At 51.3% G+C, this 14,036-nt stretch overlaps 1 protein-coding gene across 1 annotated transcript in view; it reads right to left on the reverse strand.

The window, feature by feature from the left end:
* Positions 1 to 6,973, reverse strand: part of Rfx1 (regulatory factor X, 1 (influences HLA class II expression)) — a 27,784-nt gene extending 20,811 nt beyond the window's left edge. The window contains exons 1-2 of the mRNA XM_005381077.2: positions 6,781 to 6,973; positions 1 to 138 (exon numbers count right to left, since the gene is read on the reverse strand). Of these exons, the coding sequence (XP_005381134.1) occupies positions 1 to 89 (89 nt within the window). The 5' untranslated portion in view covers positions 90 to 138; positions 6,781 to 6,973. The remainder of the gene's footprint in view (positions 139 to 6,780) is intronic.
* Between the last annotated feature and the right edge of the window lie 7,063 nt (positions 6,974 to 14,036).

Below are 14,036 nucleotides of genomic sequence, written 5' to 3' on the forward strand. Positions count from 1 at the left end.
GGCGGGGGTGGCGGCTGGGGTGGGGCCTGCGGTGGCTGTGATGCTTGCGGGGCTGCCTGTAGCTCAGTGACATACGCCTGGGTTGCCATGCCAACGGTGGGGAAAATGATAATAAATAAGGCTTTTTTTCTTCTCTTCCTTGGGAAGAAAAAAAGGGGAGGGGGGGAGAAGAAAGGAGAAAAACAAAAACAAAAAAAGGAAAAACAAGAATTAATCTACAGGCAGAGGAAGGCAGGGACAGCTCCCGGCTCCCTGGAGACGCATTTGGGTTTGTCACTAACTTAATTAAATCCCAAGGTCGGTGGCCAGATAGAGGTGACCTGTTACTGCGGGGGACAGAGGCACAGACAGAGGCGGGGCTCCTCCACTCCCTCCTTCCTGCCCCTGGTACTTGGGGGACCCCCACAGCCCCGAGGTCATGCATCCTGAGCCCGGGACCTTGGGACAACCCGGTGGTGGCTCTGGGTCCTCCCCCAGGGACAAATGGCACAGGTCTCCCAGGTCAGACCCAAAGGCCAGGCTGCCCCTTTCCTGGGCTGAGCTCCCCTTCTCTTGGGGCGCTGGTCTTCTCTTCTTGTCTCCATCTCACTGGGGGGGGTGCGAATGGTGTGGGGGCTCTGTACCAACAAGCCCATCCCAGCTCTGGACGTTCAGGGGACAGCGGGATGAACCGGTGACAGACGCTGCAGCCCTGCACCTTTGGAGGTACTGAGGCTGAGCACACTGCCTGCAGCTGCCCACCACCCCGGGCCACTTGTGCCCCAGAGGCTGGCAGCTGACCCTTGGCACCTGTGTGCTACGCATGACAGCAGGCGGCCCCCCAGCCCAGGGTGACCCAGGACGGGTTTCCAAGGGGGAAGAGGACAAACCAGGAGCCAGGAGCCCGGAGCCCGGAGCCCGGAGCCCGGGGCTGGGTGCCTCCAGGTGGGAGGGACCATGCATGGGACCAGAACCCTGGATGCCCGTTCTTGGTCCCCAGCCTGACCTGGGGTGCCAGGCGTGGTGCCCGTCTACCCCTCTCCATCAGCACACAGCACTTCCCTGTGCTGCCCGTGCGTGCGGAGACCCCAGAGCCACCCCCAAGCTCACACCCCTCCCAAGCGCCCAGGAAGGGCACTGGCTGGGGAGCAGCAGGCAGCCCAGGGGGAATCCAGGGCCGCGCTGAGCTCCCCTGTCCATCCCATCTCCTTGTTCCTTCCTCTCCAGGGTCCAGGGCTCTGCCCTCTGACGCCAAACTCAAGAGAGGTCAGCGAGGCAGCGGGAACCCAGCCCTGGATGGGCTGAGGTGTGACTTGAACGCAGCCTCCTCCTGGCAGCGTGGCTTTTGGGGAGGGCCTCACTGGGCCGGCTGTGGGGTGGGGGCTGCTGGTGGCTGAGGGGCTCCATGGGATCTCAAGGGGACAGTGTTGGCCAGGAACATGGCACACTGGATGTGCCTGGGGGGTAAACCAAGGCAGGCAGCTCTCAGGAGGCACAGAAGGGGAATCCAAATTTGTGAAAGTCCCCTATAATCCCCAGATAGGTTCTAGGGCCACTGTCCAAGAGAAGCTGGTCCTGGCCTTCTCAGCCCTAGGAAAGCTGGCCCCCTCCTGCAAGAAAAGGGCCTCTCCTTCCTTCCTTTTTTTAATTTTTCTTTTTCTTTTCTTTTCCTCTTCCTTCCTTCCTTCCTTCCTTTCTTTTTGCAGTGCTGTGGACTGAACCCAGGGTCTCCAACACTGAGCTACATCCCCAGCCTCTTTTTTAAAATTTTGAGGTAGGGTCTCACTAAGTTGCTAAGTTTCCTAGGCTGCGCTTGAATTTATCAGCCTTCTGCCTCAGCCTCCCAAAGTGCAGGGATGACAGGTGTGCACCACCACACCTGACTAAGGAAAGGACTTTAAAAGCTCCACCCGGGCTGGTGTCGTCTCCTCCTAAGCACAGCAAACCTGGAGGCCCAGGTACCTGAGCACAGAGCACACAGGACAAGAGAACTGCTGGATAACTTGTTCCCTGGCAATGAATCTGCCAAGAAAAGCCCTAATGGCTGCACCTAACTCCACAGCCAACAGCTGGTTTCCAGAGAAGGTTTAAACCGATGGCTGCAGATCGAGGCTGGCAGACAGACATAAAGCGCTGTACACGAGTATGTCTCGGGTAGGGGGCAGACCACGTCTGTTGTACGTGCTCAACTCTGCTGTGTGGTGTAAAAGAATGCACAGACAAGATGTAAACAAATGGGCAGGCTGATAAAACTTTCTTTCCACAGCCGCCATGCTGGCACAAGCCTGTAATCCCAGCACTCGGGAGGCTGAGGCAGGAGGATCATTGCGAGTTCGAGACCAACCTGGGCTACAAAGTGAGCTTAAGGCCAGCCTGAACTGCATAGCAAGAGCCTGTCTCAAAAAGATAAAAGAAAAAACAAAAAACAAAAGAACAACTTTCTTTCCAGACACTGAGATTTGAGCTCCATATAATTTTCACATGTCCTGAGATATGATTCATGTCACGAAATATCCTTTTGATCTTTTCCATTTTTTTTTGGTTTTGTTTTTTGAGACAGGGTCTCACTGTATAGTCCAGGCTGGCCTTGAACTTACTATGTAGCCCAAGCTATCCTCAAACTCACAGAGATTCTCCTACGTCAGCCTCCCCAGTGCTGGGATGATGAGCATGTGCTACCATGACCAGCTTTCCAATCATTTATAGATATAAAAGTCATTCTTAGGTCAGAGCTATAAAAAAACTGGCAAGGGGCTATACTTAGCTGACTTGTCATAGACACCAGGTTCTATAACCAAAAGGTTCATATCATGGTCAGGGCCTCCTAGGGAAATGGGGAAACAACTTACTCTTCTCATCTGTAGAATGGGTTCACTAAACGTAAATGTTTCTGATTAGTTCATAAGATTCATCACTTGTTCCTCTAAACTACAACTCTGTGGCCGGGTGCTTCTCTCTGCATCCGTCCACACAGCTGTCAGAGCACCATGGTTCCTGAAGCCCCTGTGCCTGGTGTCACACCTTGGCTCAGAGATAACAGAGCTCCCATCCCAGAGAGCAAGAAAACCCGGCCTCCTTCTCATGACCCCAAGGCCCAGGATGTCCCTGGCCCCTCCTGCCTCATGACCTTTGCACGTCTGCTTCTCCTCACCTGCCAGCCCCACCCTGCTCTGCGGCTCCTTCTTACTGCTTGGGTCTCCGCTGGCGCACGGTATCCTGGTCTCAGCCCCCACCCCTCTGCAGGAACACCGTCCAGTTTGATTTTCTTCTCCGCAGTGTATTTCCCTGTTTGTTTATTCTCTTACTGACACCTACTCTTCCTTCCCCAGTCAGAACAGTAAGCTTCACAAGGGCAGAGACCTGGCCTGTCACGTCTGTCCTCCACCCCAACTTCTGCTGCCGGCCACACACTAGGGACGACACTCTTTTGGGGTTTTTTTCCCCACTGCTGGGGATGGAACCCGGGACCTCGCTCGGCTGGGTGAGCGCTCACCACTGACCCCCTCCTCGGCCCTCTGTCCTGGAGTTCAACTCTTATTTGCAGCCTAATGTGTATGGATGTGCTGGTGGGGAACACGGGACTGTGGGTGTCCAAGGGCAGCTTGGCAACACTGCGAGAAAGTTACTGCTCCAGCTGGAGCAAACATATGCTGCCAAGAGGGTGACACCACTCGGGGTGCCTTGTGAGCCTGGGTGCCAGGTGCAGAAACCTCCCTAGGCCAGAAAGACGGTGTGCATTGTGTAGCTGCTCTCTTTTCTTTCGGTTTTGTTTTTTGAGACAGCCTTGAATTCGCTATGTAGCCCAGGCTGGCCTCCAGCTCACTGTGATTCTCCTGCCTCAGCCTCCCAAGTGCTGGGATAACGCACAGCTGCTTTGCAAAGGCTGTGGTCCTGGAAGGGTCTGGCTGCCGTTCCCTGCCCCACCCTGGGTAAGTGACAGAGGAAGGGGAGAACGTGCCTTCAGAGACCCCCTTCTCAGACCAGCGTCTCCCACAGCGGGCGCCTTCTGGAAAACACAAGGCTGAAGCTGAGTCCATCTTGAGACCGGGGAGAGGTCTTCTTCCTGGCTCCCCTCCCAAAGCCAGAGGAAGGCCAGCCAGCAGCGAGGAGAGCTGACACTGTTCCCCAGGGGCTGGAGTCCTTCCAGCCATGGTGGTACACAGGCTGAGGCAGGAGGATTGCTGCGAGCTTGAGGCCAGCCTGGGCTACATAGTTCAAGGCCAACCTAAACTAGAGACCCTCAGCTCAAAAACAAACAAACAAACAAACAAACAAAAACAGAGATAAGCTAAAGTCCTAGTGTCCAGCTTCCTGGATCCCTGTCATCAGCCCTGAAGCCCAGCAAGCCGGGTAACCTTTGAAACTACTGGGCTCTCCTTCAATTCAAAACGATAAAAATAAAGACAAACGGTTAATTCTGAGGGCTGGGCAGGAAGTGACTAGCATTATAATGACAGCGGAGGCTAAAATGGTTTGAGCGATTACTATGTGTTCCGTGCTCCACACTCATTATTTTACAGGATCCACGGCGCAGCAATATGAGATTAAAATGACTCCTGCTCCTCGCTGAGATGAGACTGAACAGGTCCTGAGAAGTTCAGTAACTCACCCAAAAGCACACAGCTGGAAAACAACTGATTACTCAAGAACAGTAAACCAAGCCAGTGTCCCCTCCCTGGTCAAATGACCCTCTGGGCTTGGGCCTTTCACCTATAAAAATTATTGGTGGGGAGAGGAGGCTGATGCAGTCAACAAGACCAGATAATTAGTACCATCCATTTCTGATCATAGCCTGCCTAGTAAGAGCAACTTTTTTTTTTTTTTTTAGTTTTTTGAGACAGGGTCTCTCTGGGTAGTCCAGGTTGGTCTTAAACTCACTAGGTAGCCCACCCTGGCCTCAAACCCATGGTGATCCTCCTACCTCAGCCTCCCCAGTGCTGGGATTACAGGTATACACCATCACGCTCAGTGTAACTTTTATAGATTTTTTTTGTGTCTTTTTGAGACAGGGTCCTGCTATGCAGTTCAAGCTGGCCTTGAGCTCACTTTGTAGCCCAAGCTGGTCTCAAACTCACAATGATTCTCCTGCCCCAGCCTCCTGAGTGCTGGGATTAACTTTTATAGATTCTTACTGAAACTCAATCTCCATCTCTTTTAATTTTGAAGGAGCTAAAAACATTTTTTTGAAGGAGCTGGGCATGGTGGCGCATGCTTGTAATCCCAGCACTCGAGAGGCTGAGGCAGGAAGATCGCTGTTGAGTTTGAGACCAGCCTGGGCTACAAAGTGAGCTCAAGGCCAGCCTGAACCGCATAGCAAGACCCTGTCTCAAAAAGAAAAAGAAAAAAAAAAAATTGAAGGAGTCCGGTCTCTTTTCTTCTAAGAGTGCCTGGTACATGGCAAGCTCCCAACCACCTATCAGCCTGATCTCAAATTCTTGTTAGGGGGAGCATGAACCAATCCTTTTCCTTGGGGTTTATTAACTGATTTAAAAGAGGTGGGCTGCAGTTTGTACAGCAATATCAAGCTCAAAACCAGACAGAACAAGCAGAGCCGGCCTGCCCTGGCTGGTAGCTTAAAAACAACAAAAGACTTCTCTAAGCTGGCAGATCGTGTTGTGTCGCCCAAGAAAGCAGTTGCAAAAATTCTCTGCTGACAAATGTGGACAGCTTCCCCTTCCCCCGAGGGTGGCACTGGGTCCAGCCACGTGGCTCTGGAGCCTGGTACCTCCTCACCACACGTGACCTTGTTCATAGGAACCTGACACAAAAACATGTGCCTGGCCAACAGCAGTGGTTTAAGGAATCTGTGAAACTTCCTCAGGGGCCACCTGCTTCTCACTGCCAGAAGGGGAGACCTTAGTGGGCCCAACAGCTAGGAAAAGCCCATAGTGGAAGAACAAGCCCTTCACACCAGGAAGAAGCCGCACAGAGAGAAAAGCAATCAAGTTTCAGTTCCTCTAAGTCTGTCTCCTACGATCCCCGCTCCCTGCCATGGACTTCGATTTCTACAAACTAATTCCTCCGGACTAAAGAAAGGCGAGTCGGCCGCTGCCCCAGTTTCCCGTGAAACTTGGTCGGCCCATCTGTCTCCTCCCAGAGGAAAGAAGACAGGTGTAGCAACGGAGGGCAGAGCTAAGACTTAATCTATCAAACCACTTTCAGAGGCAGGAGATAAAGAAGGAAGCCCTAGCAAAATCCCTGGACGGAATCGACAGTCCTAGAAATGTAGAAAAGCGAGGAGGGGGGAACAGCAACGATTCTCCCCATTTTACAGAGTGGAAAACTGAGGCCTCCAACGTGGTACGCGCTGGTCCACGCGCTGAATCCTGGGGACAACTAGGGGTTTCTGAAAGGTCGCGCGGCAGGTACAGGAAGCCTTCGACAGCTACAGGGACAGCCCGGTGCTGCGGCCCCACCCGGCTCCCGAGGGCGGCTGGAGGGGGTGACGCCCCGCCCACCACCTTGGTCCCGCCCCGTGCTCCTCTTGCTCCCATTGGCCCAGCCTCCCCGGGCCCGCCCCTTCGCGCCTCTCGATATATAAAAGCCCCCCGCCCCGGCCCGCGGACCTCCACTCGCCGCCGGCCTGCGAGCGCCCGCCCCTTACGGGGGACGGGCCGCGGGACTGGGGGGCGGGTGGTGTCGCCCCGCCGGGCCTCGGACCCCTCCCCCACGGTCCCGACAGTCGCCGCCGCCATTTTGACCGCCCGCCCCTTCCCCCTCGACTGGGATTATAGCGACACCCGCCGCTCGGACTCCACCGACTACCCCGGTCCCGTCAGCCGCCCGGGCTGCCTCGGTTACCTCGACTTCTCCCCGCTTCTGTCCGCGGAACGGCTTTTCGGAGGCCTCAATGGCGATGTGGGGAGGGGGACGGAACGCGCCAGGGTCCCCGGGCCAAGCCGGGGGGGTGGGGGTGGGGGTCGGTCGGGCGGTTGTTGTTGTTGACTCGCGTTGCCGGGTTGCTTGGTCGCCACGACTACCGTGGCTATGGCGCCTCCGTTTCCCTCACCGGGGCAACTGTTGCTACCCACCCTACTTACGTCACGTGTAGGGGGCGGGGCTCAGGTGATTGGCGGTGCTGGGGGAGCTGATTGGACGGCGCCAAGCCCTTCCGGTATACTATTGGTCCCTACACACGCTTTTCAACAGCCTTTTGATTTCCCGGCGCTCTAATTCATCAATAGAAATGTCCATCATAAGAAACTGGACTCTTAAAGGCAGCGGAGCCCGTCAGTACCGCAGGGAAACAGCGGGCTAATAATAAAGGGGAGGGATTTGTGCGTGCAGGATTGGTTTGCGGCTGTAAAACTAGCCGGTTGGTTCGACTAAAAAGACGTCAGTCTAACCCAAAGATTAGTGGCGCTCTCTGGCAGGAGGCGATGCGCATGCGCTGTATGCAAGGCCTTCTGGGAATTGTAGTCAGCTCCCACGTACTTTAAATGACTTACCAAATAAAAAGGCGAGAAAGGAGAGATCTCTAGACTTTCTCCCTCCCTCAGTGGGCCTCTCGCAGTGACATCACGGGAGGAATGTGAAGACACGGGCTCCTCTGTGACGTCAGTGGTGCGTGTGTTCTATGACGTCATGGGCACACTCCCACCACCCAGCGCCCTAGGAGGGGCGGTGAGATGAGTTTGAGCCCCAGTCTTCCCCGCCGTCTGGCCGGAAAGGTCAGCTGTCTCCTTGCGCCGCGGCTGCTATGCTCGAAAGGTCTCCGAGGGTCGCGATCACCGATACCTCCGTAGCGATAAGCAAAGGTCAGCGCCTGGCGCCTCTCGGTGCCTCAGTTTCCCCAGCGGACTCGCCGCACGCAGCGGGGCTGAGCGCAGACTCGGACGAGCTTCTTGAGCGCAGGAACAGTCCTCAGGATAAATATTCTAATACAATATCTTCAAAATGTCAGAATTAATGAGGAAAAAATAAAACATGAACAAAATATCACAAATAAATAAAGACAGGATCCTGCAGCCCTGGGAGTAGGGCGCGGTGAGTCCGACTAGCGCAGGTCAGAGCTCTTCGTTTTTTTTCCTTCTTTAAATATTTTAATTTTTTTTTTTTTTTTGTATTCATGATTTTTCTAAATGAGTAGATTATAGTTGCCCTTACAACAGGGAGAGAAGATGAGTAACTATGTGAAATGATGAATATGTTAATTGGCTTCTCTGTAGTAACTATTTTACTATACATGTGTATTTTATAACTTCGTGTTGTATACCTTTATAAATACACTTTTTTTTTTTTTTTTTTTTTGGCTTGTGTGTGGTACTGGTGATTGAACTTGGGGCCTTTGCACCAAGCTACATCCCCAGCCCTTTTTCTATACTTTATTTTGAGGCAGGCTTGCAAAACTGCTAAATTGCCCGGGATGGATTTAAACTTGCCATCCTCCTGGCTCAGCCTCCCAGAATGGCTGAGATTACAGGCACGCGCCCATAAATCTAGCTTGAAGTTTGTTTTTTTGCGGGTTGTTTTGGTGTCTTCTGCTTTTGAGATGGGGTTTTAGGCTGGCCTTGAGTTCACTTTGTATTCCAGGCTGGCCTCAAACCCACAGCAGTTCTCCTGCCTCAGCCTCCTGAGTGCTGGGATTACAAGTATGCACCATCACACCTGGCTGGGTTTATTTTTAAATATATATGTATTTTAGGCTAGGTGTGGTCCTGCACTCCTAGTAGTCTCAGCTACTTGGAAGGCCGAGGCAAGAAGATTGAAAGTTTGAGGCCAGCATGGGCAAGCTAGAGAGACCCTGTCTCAAAATAAAATATTAAAGAAGCCAGGTGTGAGGGCACTCACCTATCATCCCAGCACTCGGGAGGCTGAGGCAGGAGGATCCCTGTGAGTTTGAGGCCAGCCTGGCCTACATAGTGAGTTCAAGGCCACCCTGAACTAAGGTGAGACTCTGTCTCAAAAAGTAATAATAACAAAGAGCACTTGGTAAGTATGCACAAGGTAGTGAGTTTAATCCCCTTACCAAAAATAAAATAATAAATACATATTTTAAATCTTTTTGTTGTTGCTGGATATTGAACCCAGGGGATCACACATTTGTTCTACCGTGGAAATATATCACACTCCTGGCCCCAGACACTTATCTTTGATGAAACGTGTTGATCATCATGTATCTTTAGTATCATTTTAAATTTTGTACCTTAGGGCATGGTGGGGCATTCCTGTAACCCCAACATTCAGGAGCCTGAGGCAGGAGGATCACAGTGAGTTCAAGGCCAGCCTGGGCTACATAGCAAGAACCCCATTACAAAAGAAAAACCGTTTAAACAAACAAACAAAAACTTTGAAGTCTCTAAGTCCAGCTCTATGTGACATCAAGAAAATGGCTCCAGCTCTTTGAGCTTCCATTTCCTAAGTCAAGCAACATTCCAGTTCCTTGGTGCAAGTCCCTGAGTTGTTAAAAGTGAGGAAAATAGACAAGTCCTTTCCCTTCTTGACCTAGTAAAAGAAACACAATAAGCAAACAGTGACATTAATCAATAATATCAATCCTGCTAGGCACAGTGGTGCAGGCCTATAATACCAGCTACTCAGGAGGCTGAGGCAGGAAGATCTCAAGTTTGAGGCCAGCCTAGGCAATTTAGTGTGACCCTGTCTCACAATCAAAAGTACAATGTTCTGGGGGTGTGGTTCAGTGGTAGAGCACCCCTGGGTTCAATCCCCAGTGCCGCAAAAAGAAAAAAATTGGTGCATACAGGCTGGGGACAGGGGATGCTTTGCCAGCGGGGAGGGAAGGGCAGAGGCCATGCCCAAGGGGGGGCAGTGGGGAGGACATGTGGTTAAAGGTGAGATCGGAGGGGTCGAAGTAGCTGGATGATTCTGTAGCGGGCCTGCAGCCCACCCGACGGAGCATCTCACTTGACAGACGGCTAAGTGGAGGCTGGCAGCCGCGCAGCCCTGGAGTAAGACCCCTCCCAGCAGTCCAGCTCTCCTCTGAGGACTTCCCAGTGCCCCAGGTGTGAGCCTCTTTTGGAGCCCCATCTCCCTGGAAGTGCCAACCCCGGCCAGCCCCCCCAGGGATGAATAGCATTGCCACACTGACACGCCCAGGAATAAGCCTAGTTGGTGGGCAAAGCAGCAGTGCCCCAGCCATGGGGTCCTCGATGTGCGGGCCTGGGGGAGACCTCAAAGCCCTTTTGTCACCTTCCACCCATTTCCCACCTCCAGAAGTCCCTGAGGCCCACGGTGTGCACAGCCAACCCCGCAGAGAATTTCTTCCATCCAAAGATCCTAATAATGACAAATGTGGGTGGTGTATGCCAATAACCCCAGCACTGTGGGAAGCTGAGGCAGGAGGATCCCAAGTTTGAACCCAGCCTGCGCAATTTAACAACTTACCAACACTAGGTCCCAAAACGTGAAAAAGGGGCAGAGGATGGTGTCTGGGGATATACCTCAGTGTCAGAGCCCTGGGTCCAATCCTCCGTATAGGAAAGGGAAAAAAAAAAAAAAAAAAAAAAAGGATTCCTAATACAATTCATGGCAGCGAGTGCAGCAGGAGAGGTAGAAATAGCCTGTATTTTTACCTGGTGGTGGTTGCATGCAGATATAGAAGTAAAAATTCACCGAACTCTTCCAGATTTCTGTGTTGTATGTATGCTATTCCTCCCTTGAAAAGTTACATCTTTTTTTTGTACCAGGAATTGAACTCAGGACCTCGCGCTTGCCCGGCAGGTGCTTGTACCACTGAGCTATATCCCCGGCCTCCCTTGAAAAATTAAACAGCCCAACACGATGGTGCCTGTAATCCTAGCTACTCAGGAAGGCTGAGCAGGAGGATTGCTAGGGCCCAGGAGTTCAAGACCTGGGCAACACAGTGAGACGCATCTCAAAATCAACCAATAACAGTCTTTTAAAGTCCATATACATTTATTATACCATCACAAGTAGCTCCGGCCAATTCTTTCTTGGCATTATTATTATTGTTCTTATAGTTATTTTGGTTTTCTGAGACAGGGTCTGGCTATGTAGTTCAGGCTGATCTTGAACTCACTATGTAGCCCAGGCTGGCCTCAAATTTCTGCCAGTCCTCCTGCTTCGGCTTCCCAAGCGATGAGATCATAGGTGTGCGCTGTCATGCTCAGCGAGACACTGGTAATTAAAGGTAAGAATTTAGGGCTGAAAGTGTAGCTCAGGGGTAGAGCTCTTGCCTACCATACATGCGGCCCTGGGTTCACTCCCCAACACCACAAAAGAAGGAAGGAAAGGGAAGGAAGAAAGGCAGGAAGGAAGGAAGCTAGGAACATAGGAAGGAAGGAAACTAGGAACATAGGAAGGAAAGAAACTAGGAACATAGGAAGGAAGGTAGGAAGAAGAGTTTAAGAATGGTTTTGCCTTCCCCAAACAACCCAAGGAGAATGCCAAGTAAGTAATGTGGAAGGATGCCTGTAATCCCAGCACTCAGGAGGCCGAGGCAGGAGGATCACTGTGAGTTTGAGGCCAGCCTGGGCTACATAATAAGACGCTGTCTCAAAAAGAAAAAAAAAAAATTGCCACTTTGCAAAATGCAGTGAAATCATATCTTCAAACAGCACTTGTCTATGGTGCTGTAACCTGTAGGGTAAAACAACAGGGATGACGGGGAAAAGACTCTCAGAGCATCAGGGCATGATCTGGTAAGAATTGGTAAGGAATCTGGTAAGGGCTCTCTGGGTGTCAGGGAACAGATTTGGCAGGGAGGCCAGGTCACTAGTTGCGTTGAGGCCCAGCATCACAGTACAGGGGCAGGAGAACGTCACGGAGGAAGTCCTGGCTCCCCCAGTGCGTCTGTGCAGGTGAACTGGGCTCTGAACAAGTTATCAGCCTGACATCCTGGCTCCAGGAAATGCGGAGTGGGAGACAGGTTAAACGACAAAATCCAGAATCAACAGACATATTCAGAAGGTGGCATGAAACACAGGACATTTGGCCTAGTCTCTTCACCAAGCCAGTCACTGAGAATACTGTAGGTTGTTTCAGTTTGGGTTTTTTGTTTGTTTGTTTGTTTGTTTGTTTTTGAGACAGGGTCTTACTTTGCAGTGCAGTCTGATCTTGAACTCACTGTGTGACCCAGACTGGCCTCCAACTCATCGCACTCCTCCTGCCTCAGCCTCCCTGTGGTGGGATCACAGGCATGTGCAACACCTGGGGAGAAGCGTTTCTTTGTGGAGGGGGCCATCCTTTGTGTTGTAGTGCATTCAGTACCACCTCCTGCCCCCACCTGCTAGATGCCAGTAGCAACAGCCACCACCCCTGCTGTGACAACAGCTTGGAGGTAAAAATTGCCCCAGTCAGGAACCACTATCAAAGGACAGGGAAACAACCTCTAGAACCTTAGGTCCCCAGCCTATCTAACAGTGAAGACAAGAAGCATCTCCCTTGTTACATTTATTGATTTATATTTTGAAACAGGTCTTGGTAAGTTATGCAGGCTGGATTCCATCCACAGCACTGCAAAAGAAACAACAAAAACTTGCACATGATGTGGTGGCACACACCTGTAATCCCAGCACTCGGGAGGCTGAGGCAGGAGGATCGTTGTGAGTTCGAGGCCAGCCTGGGGTACAAAGTGAGCTCAAGGCCAGCCTGAACCCAGGACCTGAGCTAATACTGAGGAGCACTGAGCAGCTTGTTAGGTGTGAGACGGGGTGCTGTGACCGTGGAGAACACCCTTCTATTTCAGGGCTGTGCTCTCCAGTAGCTGGGAGGGGAGCTTGTGTCAATAAAGCAGAAATGAGATGCTGTGTGTGTGTAAGTCACCTAACAGAAATAAGATGTGTACTGGTCCTCAGTAAATGATAGGACCATTATTGATGAAATTCAGAGAAATGGCCAGTTGGGAAGAGATAATTCTAATACATTTTATAATCAGATGGCAGATGTCCTTCATATGTAAAAAGCTCCTAAAAATCAACAACACAGTTCCTTAAGAAAGCCAAAGAAGCTGGGTGTGGTGGCACATGCCTGTAACCCAGCACTCAGGAGGCTGAGGCAGGAGGATTGTTTTGAGTTCAGAGCTGTGTGCACCTGTTGTGTGGCATGGGAACGGCAAATTTTCTCTGTTCTAAAATCATGGTTCTCACTGTCATGTTGGCAGATATCCAAAGTTGGATACCTGCGCCATTAGTAAGGCAGTAAGGAAACAGAGCTCTGACCTGTTGCCGGAAGAACTGTGAATTGATCTAACCCTCAGCAGGGAAAAGTTGACAATCTCTGCAATGGTAAATGCAACCAAGTCTTGGAGCCAGAACTCTCACATTGGGGAATTCATCCACAGACACACACACACACACACACACACACACACACACCCTACAGTATGTGTGTAGGGGTATGTAATGATGTTTGCAGGGTTTTTCACTCTGGTGTTAGGCCAAGGAGAAATGGGTGAAAAATGGATAAAAAAGTCTGGCATTGGTGGCCCACACCTTTAACCCCAGTACTCGGGGAGGCTGAAGCAGGAGGGTCACAAGTTTGAGCCCAGCCTGGGCAACTAATCTAGGGAGGCCTACATAATAATCAACCCAATCAATCAATAAACAGGGTTGGGGGTATGGTTCAGTGGTACAGTGTCCCTGGGTTAAACCCCTCATTACTTCACAAATGACTTAATGAATAATATGTTCAAAAGCTGTGGTTGGCCGGCCATGGTGGCACACACATGTAAATCCAGTACTCTGGAGGCTGAGACAGGAGGATCATTGTGAGTTCAAGACCAGCCTGGGCTACAAAGTGAACTCAAGCCCAGCCTGAACTGCAAAGTGAGACCCTGTCTCAAAAAGACCAAAAGAAAAAGCTGTGGATACTCATGATGCTGAAGAGAGGAACTGAGGCTAAAATAGAACAGAATAAAACAAAACACCAAATAACCTAACCTAACCCTAGTTCCAGAAGTCTTTTTGTTGTTGTTTTTTGAGATAGGGTCTCTACTGCCGCTCAGGCTGCCCTTGAATTCACTAGGTAACCAAGGCTGGCCTCAAACTTGCAGTAATAATCCTGCCTCAGCCTCCCCCCGCGCTGGGATTATAGGTGGGTACCACTATGCCTGGTGTTTTGTTTTTGCAGTACTGAGG

Source organism: Chinchilla lanigera, unplaced genomic scaffold (genome assembly GCF_000276665.1).
Source record: "Chinchilla lanigera isolate Chin_1 unplaced genomic scaffold, ChiLan1.0 scaffold00014, whole genome shotgun sequence".
NCBI lineage: Eukaryota > Metazoa > Chordata > Mammalia > Rodentia > Chinchillidae > Chinchilla > Chinchilla lanigera.